This window comes from Schistocerca americana, chromosome 9, assembly GCF_021461395.2.
Source record: "Schistocerca americana isolate TAMUIC-IGC-003095 chromosome 9, iqSchAmer2.1, whole genome shotgun sequence".
Classification (NCBI taxonomy): Eukaryota; Metazoa; Arthropoda; class Insecta; order Orthoptera; family Acrididae; genus Schistocerca; species Schistocerca americana.
The window spans coordinates 82,643,062-82,668,580 of NC_060127.1; the positions used below are offsets into that span (position 1 = coordinate 82,643,062).

A 25,519-nucleotide genomic window follows, 5' to 3' on the forward strand; every position below is an offset into this window, starting at 1 on the left:
AGTTACAAAATTCGAATAACATAAAACGGAAGACATTTGGAAAGAGTGTGAGACAGAATTTTAGCCTATCCCCCACGTTATTCAATTTGTGCGTTGAGCATGCTGTAAAAGAATCCAAGGACAAATTTTGAAATGTGATTAAATGTCAGAGAGAAGCAGTAAAAACTCTTGAAGTTTGATGATGACGTGGTAATTGTGTTAGAAACTCCCGAAGGACTCGGCAAATCAGCTGATCAGAATTGATAGAACCCCAAAAACAGCTTATAAAACGAATATCAACAAAAGGAAAGTAGAGTAATGGAATGTAGGCGAATCAGATCAGGTGGTGAGGTGGGGATTACATTCAGAGATCAGAGTCCAGGTTTAAAAGACGACTATCTGGAGCAAAATAACTAAAGATAGAAACAATGGAGAATATAAAATGCAGACCGCCAACTGGAAAACTGTTTTCTTACAAATGAAACGATGAATATACTATCATCTAATTTAAAAGTAAGTGTTAGGAAGTAGTTTCCCAAAAGTATTTAGTCTGGAGTATAGTTTTATACGTAAGTGAAAGATGGATCATAGAAAATGCAGACAACAAGAGAACAGACGCTACTGAAAGGTGGTGAGACACCAGCAGCACTCCACAGTCTGGTTGGAGTAACGACTTAAGCCTCAGCACCTGAAGAACGGGGCCAGGGTCGGTAGTCAAAACATTGTGGATAAAAACGGAATCAACAGCTCGACTGAACACTTGATACCACACCGTTAAACAAACAAAAACGTTTCGTCGCCTGGCGTTACTGGCCCGGGCGATTCTGGAAGCCTTATCTCTTGTCTGATAGGGACGTGAGGTGATTTCAGGAAAGCAGAGAACAGGGGGACTCATAACAATGCCCTGAGAAGCCGTGGAGGTATCCTGCCAGCCGCCGTGTACATAAGCGGCGGAGAGCGCTCAGTGGGCAGGTGTGTGTTTCCCCGTGAGGATGGCGGTGCTGTGGTGGCTTCTGCAGCTGTTGGCAGCCCTGGTGGCCGGGCTGTGGTGGGCGTGGCTGCGGCGGCCGCGGTGCGACGCGCCGGGGGATCCCCCAGTCCCTCTGTTGGGGAACCTCATGCAGCTGGGGAACCCCAGGACCAGCTTCCGCACACTCTGTCGCATGCATGCCGTTCACGGGTCCACTTTCTGGTAAGCACATATGGGAACACAGTATCGAATCGAGAGTAAAATACTTTTACTCACGATTACTATCATAAGAAAAATATCACAAAAGTATCGAACAAACACTAAGGAGACCTAGAAATATCGATACTTACCTCTGACAAAAATGTTAGACTAGATGCTCTCTATTGGCTTCACGTTTTAAACAGAATAATGAAGCATTAAATCAAGCAATTTTTTGTTTTCATTTCAGGTTGCAGTTCTTAAAAGAAACTGGAACTTGAGACATTAAATTTCATAACAAATGATTAAAAAATGTGTTAATAGCCCCCTAAAGTTTCTAGCCTTTTTCTATGTACTTCAAAACTAACATTTTGTCCAGTTGTTTCGCAGATAATGTGTTAAATGACTTTGAGAATGTCGTACCTACAAGTAAAACGTTGGAGGGCACTGATATCGCTGGAATTGTCATGTACTTAATTGTGGATTATAGAACTGAGGAAAGAAAAACTTGGTGTCTTAAAAGATTAGCCCACATTGGTGACATACTGTTTATGTTTCCAAATAAAGGATCAATTCAGATTTTGGTCAGAAAGAGCAGATTCAAAATCAGCTAACATCCTATGATGACACTATTGAGAAAGCAGTAGTGACTTTCAATAAAAATATACTTGCACCACTGGCTCACCTACAAGCAAGGCACAGTGGCATATGCATGAGGTCATCATGCCCCGCATCCCCCCCCCCCAATTCCCTCCTCCCCCCACCTTCTTGGGAATAGTCCAGTCAGAGAATTTATATGCCAAGATAGAAATATTTAGAGTTCCCAATCGTAGTCCAGTATTTTACCACGATTAAAAATGAAACAGGCAATCAGTATGTACTCCACAGTTGCCATCTTGTTCTCTGTACCCCACTTACAAGGAACAATTTTGGTCTCAAACGGTCGGAACAGCACGAAACCATGCTTAGAATAACACTCGATCATAAAAACAACTGTGTCTGTGTCTTTTCGATGCAAAACCTTGCATTCTACGGTAAGTGCCATTTTAATAGAGAGAACAAAGTAACAACATACCAGTATCACGACGCCAGTGTATAATTACATTTTCAGTCAACAGTGCCAAAAACCCCTCTGCTTTAAGTATTTATAACATCGCCAAACATAAGTATCCCACACACATGATAGTGCTCATATTAGTTCTCATAGTGCAGATGGGGGCTTCATTGAAGTGGTTAAAAGAAAGTGGAACAAAACAATGTGCACACCTCCCTAAAGACAGGTTTTTATATTCAAAATCACTTTCGCATTCAAGCAGTCCAATATCAGAAACCACAGTAATTATATTTTCATACAATAATATGAGTGTGTTAATGTCATAACCCGACTTCCTCCAAACATATTGCAACATTGGCGAATATTTTGGTGCAGAAAATTGATTGTAAATCACAGGGTGAAGTTTGATGATAACGATCATGTATTTTCACTTGGGGTGTGGCACATTGTACTCATACAAAATCAGCACTCTTTCTGATACAGAGATTATATTTCCCTCCACAAAAAGAAATCCATAGTAGCCTGTAAACTTCTATAAAAACCATTATTCATCACGCAGCAGTTTGAAAATCGCGAGCGCCAAAGCATTCACGGACTCCTTAGGGAAAAACGTATCACCTGTGAGATTTCTGTCACATGTGAAAGTTTTTCTATCTCCTCAAAACACTTTTATATGTACTTAGCGTTACACTCTTTACATATTTCCCTATCTGTGGCACATATCGTCTGTAGAATGGTTCTGCATTAGTCTCTGCTTTGCTACTAAGGGTCGTTCCAGAAATGTTGCGACAGACTTCGAGGTGCTGTAGAGGATATATACACTCCTGGAAATTGAAATAAGAACACCGTGAATTCATTGTCCCAGGAAGGGGAAACTTTATTGACACATTCCTGGGGTCAGATACATCACATGATCACACTGACAGAACCACAGGCACATAGACACAGGCAACAGAGCATGCACAATGTCGGCACTAGTACGGTGTATATCCACCTTTCGCAGCAATGCAGGCTGCTATTCTCCCATGGAGACGATCGTAGAGATGCTGGATGTAGTCCTGTGGAACGGCTTGCCATGCCATTTCCACCTGGCGCCTCAGTTGGACCAGCGTTCGTGCTGGACGTGCAGACCGCGTGAGACGACGCTTCATCCAGTCCCAAACATGCTCAATGGGGGACAGATCCGGAGATCTTGCTGGCCAGGGTAGTTGACTTACACCTTCTAGAGCACGTTGGGTGGCACGGGATACATGCGGACGTGCATTGTCCTGTTGGAACAGCAAGTTCCCTTGCCGGTCTAGGAATGGTAGAACGATGGGTTCGATGAGGGTTTGGATGTACCGTGCACTATTCAGTGTCCCCTCGACGATCACCAGTGGTGTACGGCCAGTGTAGGAGATCGCTCCCCACACCATGATGCCGGGTGTTGGCCCTGTGTGCCTCGGTCGTATGCAGTCCTGATTGTGGTGCTCACCTGCACGGCGCCAAACACGTATACGACCATCATTGGCACCAAGGCAGAAGCGACTCTCATCAGGAACAACAGTGTCCCTAATTTGCTGGGAAGTGGCGGTGCGGTCCCCTACGGCACTGCGTAGGATCCTACGGTCTTGGCGTGCATCCGTGCGTCGCTGCGGTCCGGTCCCAGGTCGACGGGCACGTGCACCTTCCGCCGACCACTGGCGACAACATCGATGTACTGTGGAGACCTCACGCCCCACGTGTTGAGCAATTCGGCGGTACGTCCAGCCGGCCTCCCGCATGCCCACTATACGCCCTCGCTCAAAGTCCGTCAACTGCACATACGGTTCACGTCCACGCTGTCGCGGCATGCTACCAGTGTTAAAGACTGCGATGGAGCTCCGTATGCCACGGCAAACTGGCTGACACTGACGGCGGCGGTGCACAAATGCTGCGCAGCTAGCGCCATTCGACGGCCAACACCGCGGTTCCTGGTGTGTCCGCTGTGCCGTGCGTGTGATCATTGCTTGTACAGCCCTCTCGCAGTGTCCGGAGCAAGTATGGTGGGTCTGACACACCGGTGTCAATGTGTTCTTTTTTCCATTTCCAGGAGTGTATATCTTGAGTAACAAATCGAGGGTAGGAACCCGGAGACGTTATCCAACGACGCTGTGGAGCGTCGAAGCAATAGGCGCTAGCACCTGCAAGTAGGCCACACCATCGGCAGCAAACGTGATTGTGTACACTGACAGACCAAAGATGGAACGTCTCGCAACGCACGATCGACAGTGCAGCTTAGACAGACGTTGCTTCCTATGAAAGTGATGCTCTATTGTCTCGATGGACCCTTCTAAAATCTCAGGAGAAAAATAAACTGCAGATGGAAACCCATGTCCAAAATCGTCATCCACCGAGGCAACAGAGCATGGCATTCACAGGAGACGAGACATGTCTACACTGCACTAGCTCCATCTTCTCCACTGCGGATCGTGGCAATCAGTCACGATCACTGAATAACAAACGACACTGCAAGATGTTCCACCTACAGTCCGTCAGCGTACAGTCACGTTTGCTGCCGAAGGGGTGACCTAGAGCAGGCACCAGCGCCTATAACGTTGATGCTCCACAGTGTCGTTGGAGGGCGTTTCTGGACATGCTTCCTATCCTCCATTCGTTGTTCACGACACTCTATACAACCTCTCGAAGTTTGTCTTAACATTTCTGGGACACCCTGTAGACTTACTGCGTTACGTTGCCTGCAACACAACAAGGTGTCATTCAGTCTCCCTGTGGGGAATTGTCATATACGAGGTGGTTCTGAATGTTTGCATCATTTGATCACGTCATGGGGAATAAATTCCGCTAGGGGTAACATTTCTTAACGCTTTCCAGGAATTTAAATGGTGCTTAATAATTGAAACAGTTACTTGAGAGAAAGTGAATTTGTTAGCCAAGATCCCTAGTAAACAGCCTTCATCGTCGATTACGGTTTTGGTAAGCATGGTTACCATCTTCAGATCTCGATAAAAGGTTATTACATGTCTCCCATACCAGCTGTACAAGTACTCTTCCTGAAATATTGACAGGTATGTGAAGGACAAGATGAAAGATGCATCGGCAAGTCGAGGCTAAAACTACAGTACACAGTGTAATTCACCGAATGCTCGTGTGCCATAGCGCAGCCTACTATGTATTTCATTGCAGCCAGGGCACTCCTAGACTGACAGGTGGTGACCAATTCTGGCCAGTAGATTGGCAATAGCCCCCAACAGGTGTAGCTAGTGTATTCATGTGCTTCTTACTAAAATTGTTTATGTATTTCATTTACAGCATGTCTTCCAGTTATGTGTCGATAAAAGAATCCATAAGCACCTTTTGTAAAATTATTGCAAAATAGTTATTGAAACAGAAGCTAAAAATTATTCGTATTATGTTCACTTGCACTAGTGCGCCTATGTAGAACTTGCTTTAAACTCTGTCAATTTCCATAACCTGGTGCACGATAAATTTTGTAATTTACAAAACTCTGTGGACATAATTGTAAAATTACTAAAATTTAAAAAAAAATCTGGACATAAATTTACAGGGTTTGCTTCCACTGTGTCATTTGGATAGCAGTCCAATGCTGATGAGAACCTACGTAATTACTGAGTATGATTTTCAAGTCCGAAATGTAGAGAAGCAAAATCTTTCACAGTAGCACTTGCAAGTGGAACTGTGAAATAAATAATTTCTACTGTCAACGACTACATGACTGTGAACCCCGACCATGAGAAGTTAACCCTAAGAATGAGCGTCTCTAAGTGGAGAAAGATTTTTAGAAGGGAATCACAAACTTTTATTTTGATCGGCTCAGGTTCTTTGACGTAGGATTGTAGGCAACAAACATAGCATATAGGTGCAGCCGAATACCTACACCTTGGCACCTCCCAGGGGCGTAACCAATACAAATGGACACCTAACGTCGCTGCGAAGTGACAGCCAAAATTTTGTCTCTAACGTAAGTTGTTTCCAATGGCGTGACCAATCAGTTCTAGATGTTCCATGCAAAGACTTTGAAAAAGGATGATAAATCCACAACCGCAGTGCCCTCTTAAGGAAACTACACTAGACGAACTAACCGTGGGGAGCCCCCTCCAGTGCTGGTGATGTGTGTCTGGTGTGCAGCATCTACGTGGGCCCCATCCTGTACGTGGTCGTCGCAGAACCCCGCGATGCCGAGCTGCTGCTCGGCTCCACCAAGATAGTCGACCGCACCCGCGACTCCCCCTACCTGCACAACATGGTCAGCGTCTTCTTTGGCGACGGACTCTTCAGCAAGAGAGGCGACCAGTGGCGGGCTCACCGCAAGATAATTTCGCCCACATTCCACCTGCAGGTCAGCACACCTACAGTGTCTTCAAAACTACTTTAGCATTGACAACTATGAAGCATGTGGTGGAGAAAGGCTCAAAGGCATTCAGAAAATCCCGCAGGACTGGCTCAACAGTCACAGCAACCATCTGGGGTTCCCAAGTTTTTAAGGCTCCCACTTGCTTCATCCTCCAGTTTCTGGCTGCTTGCTGTCATCCAGTTGGATCATCCATTGTATGAGGGGCGTTCAGTAAATAATGCAGTACATTTTTTTCTGATAGCAGGTTGGTTTTATTCAGAATTCCAATACATCATATTACACTACTGGCCATTAAAATTGCTACACCACGAAGATGACGTGCTACAGACGTGAAATTTAACCGACAGGAAGAAGATGCTGCGATACGCAAATGATTAGCTTTTCAGAGCACTCACACAAGGTTGGCGCCGGTGGCGGCACCTACAACGTGCTGACATTGTCCAACCGATTTCTCATACACAAACAGCAGTTGACTGGCGTTGCCTGGTGAAACGTTGTTGTGATGCCTATCACGAGAGCGGTTTATCGTATCGCGACATTGCTGCTCGCGTTGGTCGAAAACCAATGACTGTTAGCAGAATATGGAATCGGTGGGTTCAGGAGGGTAATACGGAACGCCGTGCTGGATCCCAACGGCCTCGTATCACTGGCAGTCGAGATGACAGGCATCATATCCGCATGGCTGTAACGGATCGTGCAGCCACGTCTCGATCCCTGAGACAACAGATGCGAACGTTTGCAAGACAACAATCACCTGCACGAACAGTTCGACGACGTTTGCAGGAGCATGGACTATCAGCTCGGACACCAGGGCTGCGGTTACCCTTGACGCTGCATCACAGACAGGAGCGCCTGCGATGGTGTACTCAACGATGAACCTGGATGCACGAATGGCAAAACGTCATTTTTTCGGATGGATCCAAGTTCTGTTTACAGTATCATGATGGTCGCATCCGTGTTTGGCGACATCACGGTGAACGCACATTGAAAGCGTGTATTCGTCATCGCCATACTGGCGAATCACCCGGTGTGATGGGATGGCGTGCCATTGGCTACAAATCTCGGTCACCTCTTGTTCGCATAGACAGCACTTTGAACACTGGACGTTACATTTCAGATGTGTTACGACCCGTGGCTCTACCCTTCATTCGATCCCTGCGAAACCCTACATTTGAGCAGGATAATGTACGACCGCATGTGGCAGGTCCTGTACGGGTCTTTCTGGATACAGAAAGTGTTCGACTGCTGCCCTGGTCAGCACATTCTTTGGATATCTCACCAATTGAAAACGTCTGGTCAATGTTGGTCGCGCAACTGGCTCGTCACAACATGCCAGTCACTACTCTTGAACTGTGGTATCGTGTTGAAGCTGCATGGGCAGCTGTACCTGTACACGCCATCCAAGCTCTGTTTGACTCAATGCCCAGGCGTATCAAGGCCGTTATTTCGGCCAGAAGTGGTTATTCTGGGTACTGATATCTCAGGATCTATGCACCCAAATTACGTGAAAATGAATCACATGTAAGTTCTAGTATAAAATATTTGTCCAATGAATACCCGTTTATCATCTGCATATCTTTCTGGTGTAGCAATTTTAATGGCCAGTAGTGTATTCCCCACTCTTTTGGTTCCAATATGCTGTTTTCAAACATAGTCTCGGTTCAAAGCGATAGCCTTACGGCACCTTAGTGGGATGCACCGTACGCCCGAATTGTACCATTGTAGTGACCGACGCCGGAACCAACGTCTTACTGCTTCACTAACCTCCCCACCATTCACGTACTGCTTCCTGAGGCGTGCACTGGGCCAAACAGACGGAAATCGGTGGTGCTTCAGGCTGTATGGTGGATGAGGAAAAAGAGTCTGAAGAAGTTTGTGAGCTTTTCTCGGGTGTGCACACATGTGTGAAACCTCGCCTTGTCATGGAAAAGTTCGTTTGCATTTTTGTGGTGACGAACGCACTGAAGTCTTTTTTTTCGATCTCCTGAGGGTAGCACAATGCATTTCAGAGTTTATGGTTGCACCATGAGGGAGAACCCTTTCAGAGTCCCTGAAGACTGTCGCCATGGCTTTACCAGCTGTGGGTGCGGCTTTAGACTTTTTCTTCAGAGGAGAGGTAGTGTGGCGCCACTCCACAGATTGCCGTTTTGTTTCCGGCTCGAAGTGATAAACCCATTTTTCGTCGTCTCTGACGATGCTCGACAAAAGCTGTCACCATTAGCCCCACAACGCCCAAGTAGTTCCGCTCAGGTGGTCCTTCGTTTCTATTAATGGTGTTCTGTTAGGCACTGAGGAACCCAGTGGCCTCACACCTTTGAGTATCCCATCTGGTGGACGAGTGTGTCAGCATTACCTACAGAGACATCCCGCTGAGCTGCGAGGTATTTGATTCTAGGCCGCCGGTCACCTCACATGAGAGTGTCCGCACGTTCGACCATTGCAGGAATCACAAATGTGTGCGGCTGGCCAGCACGCGGGAGGTCGGATAGGTCTGCGCGACCAGGCGCCTCGCCCAACGACCCACCGTGCTTTTGTTCACTGCCAGGTATCTGTAGACATTCTGCAAGCGTTCATGTCTATCTGCGACGCTGTGGTCTTCCGCCAAAAGAAACACTCTACTTGGAACGCACCTGCGTCGAGGACGCCATTTTGAAGACCACATAGAGCGCCGCCACCTATGGGAAATCCATGAAAGTATAGGAGCTGAGGCGGGAATATCCACGATTTCCCACAACAAATTCCGTACTTATTCAACTGAAATTGGTTGAGAATTGCTTCAAAATGTTCAAATGTGTGTGGAATCTTATGGGACTTAACTGGTAAGGTCATCAGTCCCTAAGCTTACACACAGCCTAAATTATCCTAAGGACAAACACACACACCCATGCCCGAGATAGGACTCGAACCTCCGCCGGGACCAACCGCACAGTCCATGACTGCAGCGCCCTAGACCGCTCGGTTTGAGAATTGTTTGCTGAACGCCTCTCGTACGTTATAGTTTTCATTGTTTCTATTTCGTACTGTTTCAGGGTTAACATTATTCCTGTTATTATTATTCTCTGTTGTGTGAATGTGTCCAGTCTCTGCTGACCAGGGTATTACTGCACGATGTCAGCTTACAGAAACGACCTCCGCGCTACTCGCCCACACTGTCGACAACACATCTTGTTAATACTTCCAACCAACATCTTGTTGACAAGACGCCTACCGTGGCAAAATGAAGCGACATGATTACTTCGCCATCCAAACATCAGAGTCACTGGGAAATTTAAAGAGGTGCAGCCTCTTCATCTCAAAGCAGCCTTTGCAACTGATGTTCAAAATGGTTCAAAAAAATGGCTCTGAGTACTATGGGACTTAACATCTGAGGTCATCAGTCCCTAGAACTTAGAACTACTTAAATCTAGCTAACCTAAGGATATCACACACATCCATGCCCGAGGCAGGATTCGAACCTGCGACCGTAGCGGTCGCGCGGTTCCAGACGGAAGCGCCTAGAACCGCTCGGACACACCGGCCGGCCAAAATGGTTCAAATGGCTTTGAGCACTATGGGACTTAACATCTAAGGTCATCAGTCCCCTAGAACTACTTAAATCTAACTAACCTAAGGATATCACACACATCCATGCCAGAGGCAGGATTCGAACCTGCGACCGTAGCAGTCAAGCGGTTCCTGACTGAAGCGCCTAGAACCGCTCGGCCACAACGGCCGGCGCAACTGATGTCCTCAGTTATTTGGCAGATGTATTCCAGTCTCTGTCTTCCTCTAGAGATTTTTAGCCTCTACTGCCTCTGGTACCATGAAAGTTATTCCCTGAGGTCTTAACACATGTCTTATCATTCTGTCCCTTCTCCTTGTCAATGTTTTCCACATATTCCTTTCCTCTCCTATTCTGGGTTGATTCTTCTCATTCCTTGCCATATCACTCCACCTAATATTCAACATTCTTCTGTGGTATCACATTTCAGATTCTTCCATTCTGTTCCTGTTTTCCCACAGTCCATGTTCCACTACCATATAATACTGTGCTCCAAACGTAAATTCTCAGAAATGTATTCCTCATATTAATGCCTGTGTTTGATACTGGCAGATTTCTCTTGGCCACGAATTGCCTTCTTGCCAGTGCTAGTCTGCATTTGATGTCCTCCTTGCTACATTCATCATGTATTATTTTCCTGCCTAAGTACCAGAATTTGTTAACTTCGTCTACTCCATGGTTCTCAGTTCTGATGTTAAGTTCTACTTATTGTTACCTTCATTTTTCTTCGGCTTACTCTCGGTCCTTATGCTGTACTAATTAGAATGTTCATTCCATTCAACAGATCATGTAATTTTCTTCCCTTAAACTCAAGATAGCAGTGTCATCAGCGAATCTTATCACTGACATCCTTTCACTTTGAAATTTAATCCCCCTCTTGAACCTTTGTTTTAATTCCGTCATTGCTTCTTCCATATATAGACTGAACTGTAGGGATGAAAGGTTAAATTCCTGTCTTACAGTTTTTTTAATCCAAGCACTTCTTTCGTGGTATTCCAGTCTTGTTGTTCCCTCTTTGTTCTTGTATATATTGTATACCAGCCGCCTTTCCCTTTAGTTTACTCATATTTTTCTCAGAATTTTGAACATCTTGCACCATTTGACATTGATAAACGCTTTTTCCAGGTCGACAGATCCTAGTAACGTGTCTTGATTTTTCTTCAGTCTTGCTTCCATTGTCAACCGCAACGTCAGAACTGCCTCTCTGGCGCCTTTACCTTTCCTAAACCCAAAATGATCGTCATCTAACAAATCTAGAATTTTATTTTAGTTTCCGCTCTTCTGTATATTATTTTTGTCAGCAGCATACCCTATCGACTCCTGTTTCTTCGTCCATCACGTCATCAGAGATTTCCTCCCCCTCACAGAAGCCTCTTTCCACCACTCCGCTCTTTCCTCTGCGTTTAACAGCGGAATCTCATTGCATTCTTCCAGTTGCTAGCCTTGCTTTTAATTTCAATGAAGGTTGTTCTGACTTTTCTGTATGCTAAGTCAGTGCTTCGAACAATCATTTCTTTTTCGATTTCCTCACTTTTTTCACTTTCTGTTTGTTCCGTTCCTAAGTGACTTGTATTTATGTATTCCTGAATTTCCATAAACATTTTTGTACTTCCTTTGTCGATGAACCGAAGTGGTTTTTCTATTACCCATGGTTTCTTCGCAGTTACTTTCCTTTTACCTAAGTTCCTTTTTTCCAAGTTCTGTGGCTGCCCCTTTTAGAAAAGTTCATTCCTCTTCAATGAATTGCTTACTGAGCTATTCATTATCGCAGTATATTTTGCATCAGAGAACATCAGGCGTATTTCTCCTTTTCCTAATATTTTCGTGTCCTACTTCTTCGCGCATTGGCTGTTGCTGACTATTCTCTTCAACTTCTGCCTCCTCTTCGTTGTTGTGGTTTACAGTTCGAAGACTGGTCTGATGCAGCTCTCCATGCTACTCTACTCTGCGTGAGCCTCTTTATCTCCGAATAACCACTGCTAGTTACATCCTTCCGAATCTGCTTGCTGTATTCATCTCTTGGTCTCCCTCTGCGATTTTTACCCTCCACACTTCCCTCCTATACTAGACTGGTGATCCCTTGATGCTTCAGAACGTGTCCTACCAGCCGATCCCTTCTTCCGGTGAGGCTGTGCCATAAATTTCTCCCCCCCCTCCCCAATCCTGTTCACTACTTCATCGATAATTACCTGATCTACCAGCCTAATCTTCAACATTCCTCTGTAGAACCGCATTTTTAAGCTTCTAGTCTCTTCTTGTGTAAACTGTCTATCGTCCACGTATCACTTCTGTACATGGCTACAGTCCATGCAAATACTTTCAGAGGAGACGCCCTGGCACCTAAATCTATACACATCAAAAAAGTTTGCATCATCCCGGTTCCCAGAACTTCTGAAGATAGACGTAGACTGAGGATATTTTATCACAGACACAGTCCCTCTCACTATTCAGAGACGTCACTAAGCAGGCCCAAAGATGTAAACAACCATGCATAAGCAGCGCCTGTTAGACGGACGGGGTCTGGCAGCCTATCAGTTCCAGTCATTCCACCAGGAAGGAGGTACACACCTCGTGTTGTCTGTACATCAACCATGCCTAGACGGTCAATACCGCGGTTCGATCGCGTCCGCATTGTTACTCTCTGCCAGGAAGGGCTCTCAAAAAGGGTAGTGTCCAGACTTCTCGGAGTGAACCACAGCGATGTTGTTCGGACATGGAGGAGATACAGAGAGACAGGAACTGTCGATGACATGCCTCGCTCAGGCCACCCAAGTGCTACTACTGCAGTGGATGACCGCTACCTATGGATTATGGTTCGGATGAAACCTGACAGCAGCGTCACCATGTTGAATAATGCCTTTCGTGCAGCCACAGGACGACGTGTTACGACTCAAACTGTGCGCAGTAGGCTGCATGATGCGCAACTCCACCTCCGACGTCCATGGTGAGGTCTATCTTTGCAACCACGTCACCATGCAGCGCGGTACAGATGGGCCCAACAACATGCCGAATGGACCGCTCAGGACTGGCATCAAGTTCTCTTCACCGATGAGTGTCGCATATGCCTCCAACCAGACAATCCTCAGAAACGTGTCTAGAGGCTACCCGGTCAGGCTGAACGCCTTAGACAGACCGTCCAGCGAGTGCAGCAAGGTGGAGGTTCCCTGCTGTTTTGGGGTGGCATTATGTGGGGCCGACGTACGCCGCTGATGGTCATGGAAGGCGCCGTAATGGCTGTACGATACGTGAATGCCATCCTCCGACCCACAGTGCAACCATACCGGCAGCATACTGGCGAGGCATTCGTCTTCATGGACGACAGTTCGCGCCTACATCGTGCACATCTTGTGAATGAGTTCCTTTAAGATAGCGACATCGCTCGACTAGAGTGGCCAGCATGTTCTACATACATGAACCCTATAGACAATGCCTGGGATTAAAGAGGTTTTTTTACGGACGAAGTGACCCACCAACCACTCTGAGGGATCTACGCCTAATCGCCGTTGAGGAGTGGTACAATCTGCACCAACAGTGCCTTGATGAACTTGTGCCTAGTGTGCCACAACGAATACAGGCATGCATCAATGCAAGAGGACGTGCTACAGGGTATTAGAGGTACCGGTGTGTACAGCACTCTGGACCAACATCTCTGAAGGTCTCGCTGTATGGTGGTGCAACATGAAATGTGTGGTTTTCATGAGCAATAAAAAGCGCAGAAATAGTATTTATGTTGATCGCTATTCCAATTTTCTGTACAGGTTCCGGAGCTCTCGGATCTGAGGTGGTGCAGAACTTTTTTTGATGTGTGTATATTCAATGTTAACAACTGTCTGTTCTTCAGAAACGCTTTTCTTGCCATTGCCAGTCTACACTTTATATCCTCTCTACTTCGGCGAGCATTAGTTATTTTGATGCTCACATAACAACTTGAGGTGTTTCATTTCTTAATCTAATGCCCTCAGCAGCATCTGATTTGATTCGACTACATTCCATTATGCCTGTTTTGCTTGTGAAATGTTCATCTTTTATATGCCTTTCTAGATATTTTCCATTCCGCTCAACTGCTCTTCCAAGCCTACTCTTCATCATTACTAAATTGGAATCTAAGTCTATATCTGCTCCTGGGTACGCATTACAATCCAACATCTGATTTCGGAATCTCTGCCTGACCATTTTTCCAAGTGTACCTACTCCTCCTGCGAATCTTGAACTACGAGCTGAAATTTATTGCACAACTCAAGTAGTCTTTCTCCTCTCCCATTCCTTCTACTCAGCCCATATTCTCCCGTAACCGCTTGTCCTACTCCTTCTTCTACAATCACATTCCAGTCCTAAATGACTATTAGGTTCTCATCTCCCTGTACATACTGAAACACCCGTTCAGTATCCTCACATACTTTCTCTTGTGGTTGCGAAGTTGTCATGTACACCTGAACTACTGTTGTCTGTGTTGGTTTGCTTCCGATTTTGCTTAAAGGGATGCCTCTAAGATAGATGTGAGTGAACACCACACGTAATTTTAATTATTGTACAATTTATATATTTTGCCCAGTGAGGAGTTACTTCATATTATTACCACATAATATACAGGGTGGTCCATTGACCGTGATCGGGCCAAATATCTCACGAAATAAGCATCAAACGAAAAAACTACAAAGAACGAAACTCGTCTAGCTTGAAGGGGGAAACCAGATGGCTCTATGGTTGGCCCGCTAGATGGCGCTGCCATAGGTCAAACGGATATCAACTGCGTTTTTTTAAATAGGAACCCCCATTTTTATTAGATATTCGTGTAGTACCTAAAGAAATATGAATGTTTTAGTTGGACCACTTTTTTAGCTTTGTGATAGATGGCGCTGTAACAGACACGAACATATGGCTCACAATTTTAGGCGAACAGTTGGTACCAGGTAGGTTTTTTAAATTAAAATACAGAACTTAGGTACGTATGAACATTTTATTTCGGTTGTTCCAATGTGATACGTGTACCTTTGCGAACTTATCATTTCTGAGAACGCATACTGTTACAGCGTGATTACCTGTAAATACCACATTAATGCAATAATGATGTCCGTCAACCCCAATGCATTTGGGAATACGCGTAACGACATTCCTCTCAACGGCGAGTAGTTCGCCTTCCTTAATGTTCGCACACGCACTTAAAATGCGCTGACGCATGTTGTCAGGCGTTGTCGGTGGATCACGATAGCAAATATCCTTCAACTTTCCCCACCGAAAGGAATCCGGGGATGTCAGATCCGGTGAACGTGTGGGCCACGGTATGGTGCTTCAACGACCAATCCACCTGTCATGAAATACGCTATTCAATACCGCTTCAACCGCACGCGAGCTATCTGCCGGACATCCACCATGTTGGAAGTACATCGCCATTCTGTCATGCGGTGAAACATCTTCTACTAACATCGGTAGAACATTACATAGGAAATCAGCATACATTGCACCATTTAGACTGCCATCGATAAAATGGGAGCCAATTATCCTTCTTCTCATAATGCCGCACCATACATTAACCCGCCAAGGTCGCTGATGTTCCACTTGTCGCAGGCATCGTGGATTTTCCGATGCCCCATAGTGCATATTATGCCGGTTTGCGTTGCCGCTGTTGGTAAATGACGCTTCGTCGCTAAATAGAACGCGTGCAAAAAAAATCTGTCATCGTCCCGTAATTTCTCTTGTGCCCAGTGGCACAACTGTACACGACGTTCAAAGTCGTCGCCATGCAATGCCTGGTGCATAGAAATGTGGTACGGGTGCAACCGATGTTGATGTAGCATTCTCAGCACCGACATTTTTGAGATTCCCGATTCTCGCGCAATTTGTCTGCTGCTGATGTGCGGATTAGCCGCGACAGCAGCTAAAACACCTATTTGGTCATCATAATTTGTTGCAGGTCGTGGTTGACATTTCACATGTGGCTGAACACTTCCTGTTTCCTTAAATAACGTAACTATCCGGCGAACGGTCCGGACACTTGGATGATGTCGTCCAGGATACCGAGCAGCATACATAGCACACGCCCGTTGGGCATTTTGATCACAATAGCCATACATGAACACGGTTACGTGATACCACGCACTTATACGATTGTCACTATTACAGCGCCATCTATCACAAAGTGAAAAAAGTGGTCTATTTAAAACATTCATATTTCTTTACGTACTACACGAATATGTAATAAAAATGTGGGTTCGTATTTAAGAAAGCGCAGTTAATATCCGTTTGACCTATGGCAGCACCATCTAGCTGGCCAACCATAGCGCCATCTGTGGTGTCACCGCCAGACACCATACTTGCTAGGTGGTAGCCTTTAAATCGGCCGCGGTCAGTTAGTATACATCGGTCCCGCGTGTCGCCACTATCAGTGATTGCAGACCGAGCGCCGCCACACGGCAGGTCTAGTCTAGAGAGACTCCCTAGCTCTCGCTCCAGTTGTATAGCCGACTTTGCTAGCGATGGTTCACTGTTTACAGACGCTCTCATTTGCCGTGGCGAAAGTTTAGCATAGCCTTCAGCTACGTCATTCGCTACGACCTAGCAAGGCGCCATATTCAGTTACTATATGTCTTCTGAACAGATAATATAGTGAATCATGTACCGTCAAGAGCGACGTTCCTCATTAATGGATTAAAGTTGAGTATCAAACAAAATATGTCCGATTTCTGAACTCTCATTCCTTGTCATGTTCCAGACCTCACGTCAGTATAGTTCTTCCCTCCTCACTCCATCCTGCGTGAGCTAAAACGCGTGCATTTCGGCCTCCTCTACTAACACGGTGTTGGCTCTTCAGCCAACCCCAACACCATCTGGTTTCCTTCTTCAGGCTAGACGAGTTTCGTTCTTTGTAGTTTTTTCGTTTGATGCTTATTTCGTGAGATATTTGGAGATCTTTGGAGAAAAGAGAACCACTTGTATGAATATCAAGAGCTCAGATGGAAACCCAGTTCTAAGCAAAGAAGGGAAAGCAGAAAGGTGGAAGGAGCATATAGAGGGTCTATACAAGGGCGATGTACTTGAGGACAATGTTATGGAAATGGAAGAGGATGTAGATGAATATGAAATTGGAGATACGATACTGCGTGAAGAGTTTGACATAGCACTGAAAGACCTGAGTCGAAACAAGACCCCGGGAGTAGACAACATTCCATTAGAACTACTGATGGCCTCGGGAGAGCCAGTCCTGACAAAACTCTACCATCTGGTGAGCAAGATGTATGAGACAGGCGAAATACCCTCAGACTTCAAGAAGAATATAATAATTCCAACCCATCGAGAGCGCAGGTGTTGACAGATGTGAAAATTACCGAACTATCAGTTTAATAAGTCACAGCTGCAAAATACTAACGCGAATTCTTTACAGACGAATGGAGAAACTGGTAGAAGCTGACGTCGGGGAAGATCAGTTTGGATTCCGTAAAAATGTTGGAACACGTGAGGCAATACTGACCCTACGACTTATCTTAGAAGAAAGATTAAGAAAAGGCAAACCTACGTTTCTAGCATTTGTAGACTTAGAGAAAGCTTTTGACAATGTTGACTGGAATGCTCTCTTTCAAATTCTGAAGGTGGCAGGGGTAAAATACAGGGAGCGAAAGGCTATTCACAATTTGTACAGAAAGCAGATGTCAGTTATAAGAGTCGAGGGGTTTGAAAGGGAAGCAGTGGTTGGGAAGGGAGTGAGACAGGGTTGTAGCCTATCCCCGATGTTATTCAATCTGTGTATTGAGCAAGCAGTAAAGGAAACAAAAGAAAAATTCGGAGTAGGTATTAAAACTCATGGAGAAGAAATAAAAACTTTCAGGTTTGCCGATGACATTGTAATTCTATCAGAGACAGCAAAGGACTTGGAGGAGCAGTTGAACGGAATGGACAGTGTCTTGAAAGGAGGATATAAGATGAAAATCAACAAAAGCAAAACGAGGATAATGGAATGTAGTCGAATTAAGTCGGGTGATGCTGAGGGAATTAGATTAGGAAATGAGACACTTAAAGTAGTAAAGGAGTTTTGCTATTTGGGGAGCAAAATAACTGATGATGGTCGAAGTAGAGAGGATATAAAATGTAGACTGGCAATGGCAATGAAAGCGTTTCTGAAGAAGAGAAATTTGTTAACATCAAGTATTGATTTAAGTGTCAGGAAGTCGTTTCTGAAAGTATTTGTATGGAGTGTAGCCATGTATGGAAGTGAAACACGGACGATAAATAATTGGGACAAGAAGAGAATAGAAGCTATCGAAATGTGGTGCTGCAGAAGAATGCTGAAGATTAGATGGGTAGATCACATAGCTAATGATGGAGTATTGAATAGAATTGGGGAGAATAGGAGTATGTGGCACAACTTGACAAAAAGAAGGGACCGTTTAGTAGGACATGTTCTGAGGCATCAAGGGATCACAAATTTAGCATTGGCAGGCAGGGTGGAGGGTAAAAATCGTAGTGGGAGACCAAGAGATGAATACACTAAGCAGATTTAGAAGGATGTGAGTTGCAGTAGGTACTGGGAGATGAAGAAGCTTGCAGGATAGGGTAGCATGGAAGCTGCATCAAACCAGTCTCAGGACTGAAGACTATAACAACAACAACACTATCAATGGACCACCCTGTATAAGTGAATAAAAAAATATGAAATCGCTGACTTCTGTACCCACGATGATGACAATTCTTATGGCAAGAGTAGCAAAAGCGAAACGATTTAACGTATTATAGGGTTTAAAGTTTTATCAATATGCACCTGCTGCAGATTCTGGAGCAGTTCTTGGAGGTTTTTAACGCGGGCGCTGAGGTTCTGACGAAACGCCTGGCCGCGACGTGTGGGCAGGAGGTGGACCTGTTCCCCATGGTGTCCCTAACCACGCTGGAGATGATCGTGGAGACCGCCATGGGCAGCACGAGTGCTGACGACGGGGCAGACGGGGGCCCGACCAACAGGGACTTCGTGGCGGCCTTGTCTGAAGCTGTCCGCCTTATGCAGGTACGTTTATTTACCTAGTCGTTAACTTTACAGTGTGATCCATCACCTTGGTAACTATGGTGGGCCGTTAGCTAGTGAAAACTAGTAACAACCCGCAGAAACAGAGTTTACATCTACTTCTACATCTACAGGGTGTTACAAAAAGGTATGGCCAAACTTTCAGGAAACATTCCTCACATACAAAGAAAGAAAATATGTTATGTGGACGCGTGTCCGGAAACGCTTACTTTCCATGTTAGAGCTCATTTTATTACTTCTCTTCAAATCACATTAATCATGGAATGGAAACACACAGCAACAGAACGTACCAGCGTGACTTCAAACACTTTGTTACGGGAAATGTTCAAAATGTTCTCCGTTAGCGAAGATACGTGCATCCACCCTCCGTCGCATGGAATCCCTGATGCGCTGATGCAGCCCTGGAGAATGACGTATTGTATCACAGCCGTCCACAATACGAGCACGAAGAGTCTCTACATTTGGTACCGGGTTTGCGTAGACGAGAGCTTTCAAATGCCCCCGTAAATGAAAGTCAAGAGGGTTGAGGTCAGGAGAGCGTGGAGGCCACGGGATTGGTCCGCCTCTACCAATCCATCGGTCACCGAATCTGTTGTAGAGAAGCGTACGAACACTTCGACTGAAATGTGCAGGAGCTCCATCGCGCACGAACCACATGTTGTGTCGTACTTGTAAAGGCACATGTTCTAGCAGCACAGGTAGAGTATCCCGTATGAAATCATGATAACGTGCTCCATTGAGCGTAGGTGGAAGAACATGGCGCCAAATCAAGAAATCACCAACAATGCCTGCCCAAACGTTCACAGAAAATCTATGTTGATGACGTGACTGCACAATTGCGTGCGGATTCTCGTCAGCCCACACACGTTGGTTGTGAAAATTTACAATTTGATCATGTTGGAATGAAGCCTCATCCGTAAAGAGAACATTTGTACTGAAACGAGGATTGACACGTTGTTCGATGAACCATTCGCAGAAGTGTACCCGTGGAGGCCAATCAGCTGCTGATAGTGCCTGCACCGCTTTACATGGTACGGAAACAACTGGTTCTCCCGTAGCACTCTCCATACAGTGACGTGGTCAACGTTACCTTGTACAGCAGCAACTTCTTTGACGCTGACATTAGGGTTATCGTCAACTGCACGAAGAACTGCCTCGTCCATTGCAGGTGTCCTCGTCGTTCTAGGTCTTCCCCAGTCGTGAGTCATAGGCTGGAATGTTCCGTGCTCCCTAAGACGCCGATCAATTGCTTCGAACGTCTTCCTGTCGGAACACCTTCGTTCTGGAAATCTGTCTCGATACAAACGTACCGCGCCACGGCTATTGCCCCGTGCTAATCCATACATCAAATGGGCATCTGCCAACTTCGCATTTGTAAACATTGCACTGACTGCAAAACCACGTTCGTGATGAACACTAACCTGTTGATGCTACGTTCTGACGTGCTTGATGCTAGTACTGTAGAGCAATGAGTCGCATGTCAACACAAGGACCGAAGTCAACATTACCTTCCTTCAACTGGGCCAACTGGCGGTGAATCGAGGAAGTACAGTAGATACTGTCGAAACTAAAATGAGCTCTAACATGGAAATTAAGCGTTTCCGGACACATGTCCACATAACATCTTTTTTTATTTGTGTGTGAGGAATGTTTCCTGAAAGTTTGGCCGTACCTTTTTGTAACACCCTGTATATGCAGATAGATAGTTAGATATTCAGCGATCACAGGCCCTGCAGACCACGCGCTGCTTCCACAAACTGCCTCCATTCCTTCCTGTTTTGTGCCCGGTTCCTCCAGGTGTCTTCAATTCTCAGGACTGCTAGGTCCTTCGCCAGGCCGTCCATCCATCGCTGCCTTGATTGTCCAGTGGGGCGTTTGGTGTTTGGTTTCCCCTCTAGTGCGCCACCTTTGCCTGCCTTCCATCCGGCATACAGGTTACATGGCCTACCCATTGTATTCTTTTGCTCTTTATCTTCTCTAGCATAGTTGGTTGTCGCATCAGAAGGTAGATTTCCTCGTTTTTCCTCTTCCTCCAGTCTCCGTTATCTAAAACTGGTCCCCATATCTTCTTCATTACTCTTCTTTCAAATATTAATAGTTTTTCCTTTCCTAGCTTAGTTTTGCTCATGTATTACTGCTGGTCATATCACTGTGTTGTAGATTTTCATCTTAGTGATCTCTGAGATCGATTTAGAACGGAGCGTCGCTCTGATTGATTCCGTTCATTTCATTCCCACTGATATTCTTTCCTTGATGTCCATTTTTATGTTGCTGTCCGTGGTAAACCAAGATTCCAAGTATTGGAACTGGTGTACTCTCTTGAACCTTTTGCCATCTATCTCAAGAAATTCTTCCTGCTCTTGTCTTCTTCCTAATTGCATGAAGTCTATTTTGCCTCGATTCGCCTTGAGCCAAACCTTCTGTGTATAATTGTCGATTTTCTGGTACATACCTTTCAACTCGTGCTTTGATTCACTTAGTAGTACTATGTCATCTGCATATGCGAGACAATTGAAGTTACCGTCCATCTCTACACCGCCTCGGGTCAGTTGCCTTACAAGAGCCACTGCCGATCCCAAGTCCGGATAAAGGAGGAGGGTTGGGCTTTGGGCTAACAACCCAATCGTGTAAAAAACTCTTTGTTACGAAACACAAACTTGCCTCGGATGTGGATGGATACATCTTCATACAGGGTGACAGTTATTAGACTACATGAAAAAAACGCAAATTAGTTACATACTACGGCGTGCACACACTTTATTCAACATGTAAACATCACTACAGACATTCGGATTTAGGCTGTGACATGCTAGATATGCTTGCCGTCATTGGCGATGATGTGGCGCAGACGAACAGCGAAATTCTGCATGACCCGCTGCAGTGTCGGAACATCGATGCTGACCATGACCTCTTGAATGGCTGGTAATTTTTTCATAATCCGGGGCCAAAGGCATAATATATTTCTTTAAAGTCAGTACCTCCATTAAACTGTTGTTTATTTACAGTGTTACATTTGCACTTACACAATCATGTTTTCGGCTTCAAAGTGCTATTATCAAGTGCTTTCTGAAAGCAGGTCAGACAACAACAGTGAAATACATAACAAGTGAAATAATGGTATAACAATCCATATTTGTAATGCTTACTTACAAGTGTTATAAATTGCTGGGATGGCATACCATCGTATTAAAATACACTATTAGACACACTGTCTAAGAGTCGATGTTCCTGGCAGAGCCTACTGCTTTGTTTCATTACTGTGTACACCGTCTTGACTGAATGACAATTGGCTAAGTGTCAAATTGTCTTGGTCAAAGAAATTCCTGTTACAAGCAGGTGACCTTTTTTAGTCTTTGGACTCAGTGTCCGGTAGGATAGGAAAGGTTAGGAGCAATTTATGTTCTTTGGTACTTGTTACGTCTTTGCAGTACCTGTTTATCTTAGTATATAATGAAGTTGCCTGCTCATAAACATAAACAGCAACAAACCTCTCGATAATATTCGCTGCATCCATAGATATAGAGGTTCAGCTAGTCATTTATTTTGTTTAAAGTACATTTTAGTAGGTAAATGTACAGATTTGTAAGTGAAATTAACACATGCCCAACTCTAAGTTGAGTAATTTTGCCTCAATTCAGAATTAATACAATACAGTGAAATTAATTATTCATTCACTCATTAATTATCCAGTGTGGTTTGAAGCGATATTTATGATATCATGATTGTCTAAGTGTAAGTGTAACACTGTAAATAAACAACAGTGTAATGGCGGTACTGACTTTAAAGAAAGTCGTGAATGGTTGTTTTCAGATCAGCAGTGGCTTTGGGTTATCGCTTACACTTTGTCCTTAATATAGCCCCACAGAGAGGACTCGCATGTGTTCAGATCCGGAGAATATGGTGGACAATCGAGGCCCATGGCTCTGTGCACCCCAGAACCAAAATGCGGTCCCCAAAATGCTCCTGCTGGACATCAAACACTCTCCTGCTTCGATGGGGTGGAACTCCGTCTTGCGTGAACCACATCAGGGGCACTTTGGGTAATGGGCACGAAAGCACCTTCCAAAACCTTGAACTAGTCACCGGTAGTCACCGTGCCATCAAGGAATATCGCACCAATTATTCCGTGACTGGACATTACACACCATACAGTCACCTGTTAAGGGTGAAGAGGTTTCTCGATCGCGAAATGCGGATTCTCGGCCCTCCAAATGCGCCAATTTTGCTTATCGACGAACTCATCCAAATGAAAGTGGGCTTCGTCGCTCAACCAAACCATACATGCGCATACTAATTCCCATCATGCCCCGCGGCCAACCGCGCAGTTTAAACGTCCTAATGCAGATCGTTCACAAGTTATGACGATTTTATTTTGTTCATAGTTCAATAATTGCCCTCTGTAGATGCTCTGCAAGCCACTGTACGGTGCGTCGCGAAGGGCACCCTGTACCACTACTGGTGATTTCCTTTCCTGTTCCGCGCACAAATCCAGAGAGGGGAAAATGGTTGTCTATATGCGTCCGCATGAGCCTGCGTCTTACCTTCGCGGTCCTTACCCACAATCTATGTTGGCGGCAGTAGGAATGTTTGACAGACGGCTTCAAAAGCCGGTTCTCTAAATTTTCTCAGTAGTGTTTCTTGAAAAGAACGTTGCCTTCCTTCCATGGATTCCATTGAGTTTCCGAAGCATCTCTTTATCACTTACGTGCTGTCCGAACCTACGGGTAACAAGTCTAGCAGCCCACCTCTGAATTGCTTGGATGTTTTCCTGGTACGGATCCCAAACACTCGAGCCGTACTCAAGAACAGGTCGCACCAGCGTCCTATATGCGGTCTCCTTTACAGGTGAACCACACTTTCCTAAAATTCTCCCAATAAACCGAAGTCGGCCATTCACCTTTCCTACCACAGTTCTCACACGCTCGTTCCATTTCACATCGCTCTGCAACGTTACGCCCAGATATTTAAACGACTTGATTGTGTCATGTAGGACACTAACAATACTGTATCAGAACATTACAGGTTTGATATTCCTACCAACGCACGTTAATTTACATTATTCCACATTCAAAGCTAGTTGCCGTTCATCAAACTAGAAATTTTGTCTGTAACAGTGGTTCCCAACAGGTGGTCCGCGGACCCCTAGCCGTCCGCGAGCTATACCAGAGGCGTCCGCAAGATGCTGCGTACTCAGAAGAAGTCTAGGGTTCGGTCCCGGGCTGTACATACATTTTTACTGACTCAGTTACAATCTGTATACTAAGTTTTATGTATACTGTTTGCACTGCATCGCTAGGTATATTTTCAGGGTCTTGCCAAAGAACTTGATCTTCACACCTATCCCAGTATAACACACACATTTAATTCCTAATAAATTTCAATGAGCGATGAAAGTTTACAGATATTTGATGTTGCGAACGTAATTCATCAACGGTCAATGTTAAGGCCAAGCGTTTCAGTTACTCTAAATCAGTGGTTCCCAACAGGTGGTCCGAGGAACCCCAGAGGTCCGCGAGCTATATCAGAATGCTATTAGAATAAAAAATGTATTAAATATATTTCGTATGATAACAGATTTTTTTGGCCGCTTCCTGCATGAGCAGAGCTTTAGCGAACGCTAACTTCTGCGTCTAGCGTCTTCCTAGAGCCAACGGTGATAAAATTACAGACTTCTGGGCATCAGCACCCAAGTGCTACAAGAAACTTGAAGATAAGGCAATGAAAAAGATCCTTCCATTTGCAACCACATATCGGTGTGAGCAAACATTTTCTCCCACGTGTTTCGTGAAAAACAAATATAGGAATCGTCTCGACATGAGGTCGGATTTCAGAGCGAAAGTTTCAAGTTTGGAACCTAATATTTCAGTAATAATGGATTCAAAGGTCAGATTGAACTCATCTCATTAAGAACTGAAAATTAAAACTAACTGTATACTGATGGAGTACTCTGTTGTAACTGTATTTTTTCACGTAAATAATACCTTGTATGAAATTTATGTTTTCTTATTTTTCACACATGTCTTCTCAATGCAATCTCAAGTGTAGTACACATAAAAGACCAATACACTCAGTTTTAATTTTTTCCTGTCATTTTCAGCTCATACTCAATTTTTATTTTTTAGGGAGTTTGTTATGCTAATAATAATCAAAAATTTAACAATAACAATGACGGTTAAATTGAAAAAGTTTTAAGCTCAATATTTTTTCAATAATGTATATGTCAATGTTTTTTTTCTAAATACCAAAAACTGAAAACGTATAAAAAGACTCTTAATTTGGCTTTTTTAGGTACTTGATACTGTGATATGACAAGGTACCAATCATGCTCGATTGGGGGGGGGGGGGGGGTGGGGGGTCCTCGAGAAAATTTTGTTGGGAACCCCTGGTCTAAGTAAAGCGGAAATTTGTGATAAGTT

At 44.8% G+C, this 25,519-nt stretch overlaps 1 protein-coding gene across 1 annotated transcript in view; it reads left to right on the plus strand.

The window, feature by feature from the left end:
• Positions 1-971: 971 nt before the first annotated feature.
• LOC124550680 (cytochrome P450 4C1-like) overlaps positions 972-25,519 on the plus strand; it is a 109,243-nt gene continuing 84,695 nt past the window's right edge. The window contains exons 1-3 of the mRNA XM_047125405.1: positions 972-1,171; positions 6,330-6,540; positions 18,855-19,085. Of these exons, the coding sequence (XP_046981361.1) occupies positions 972-1,171; positions 6,330-6,540; positions 18,855-19,085 (642 nt within the window). The remainder of the gene's footprint in view (positions 1,172-6,329; positions 6,541-18,854; positions 19,086-25,519) is intronic.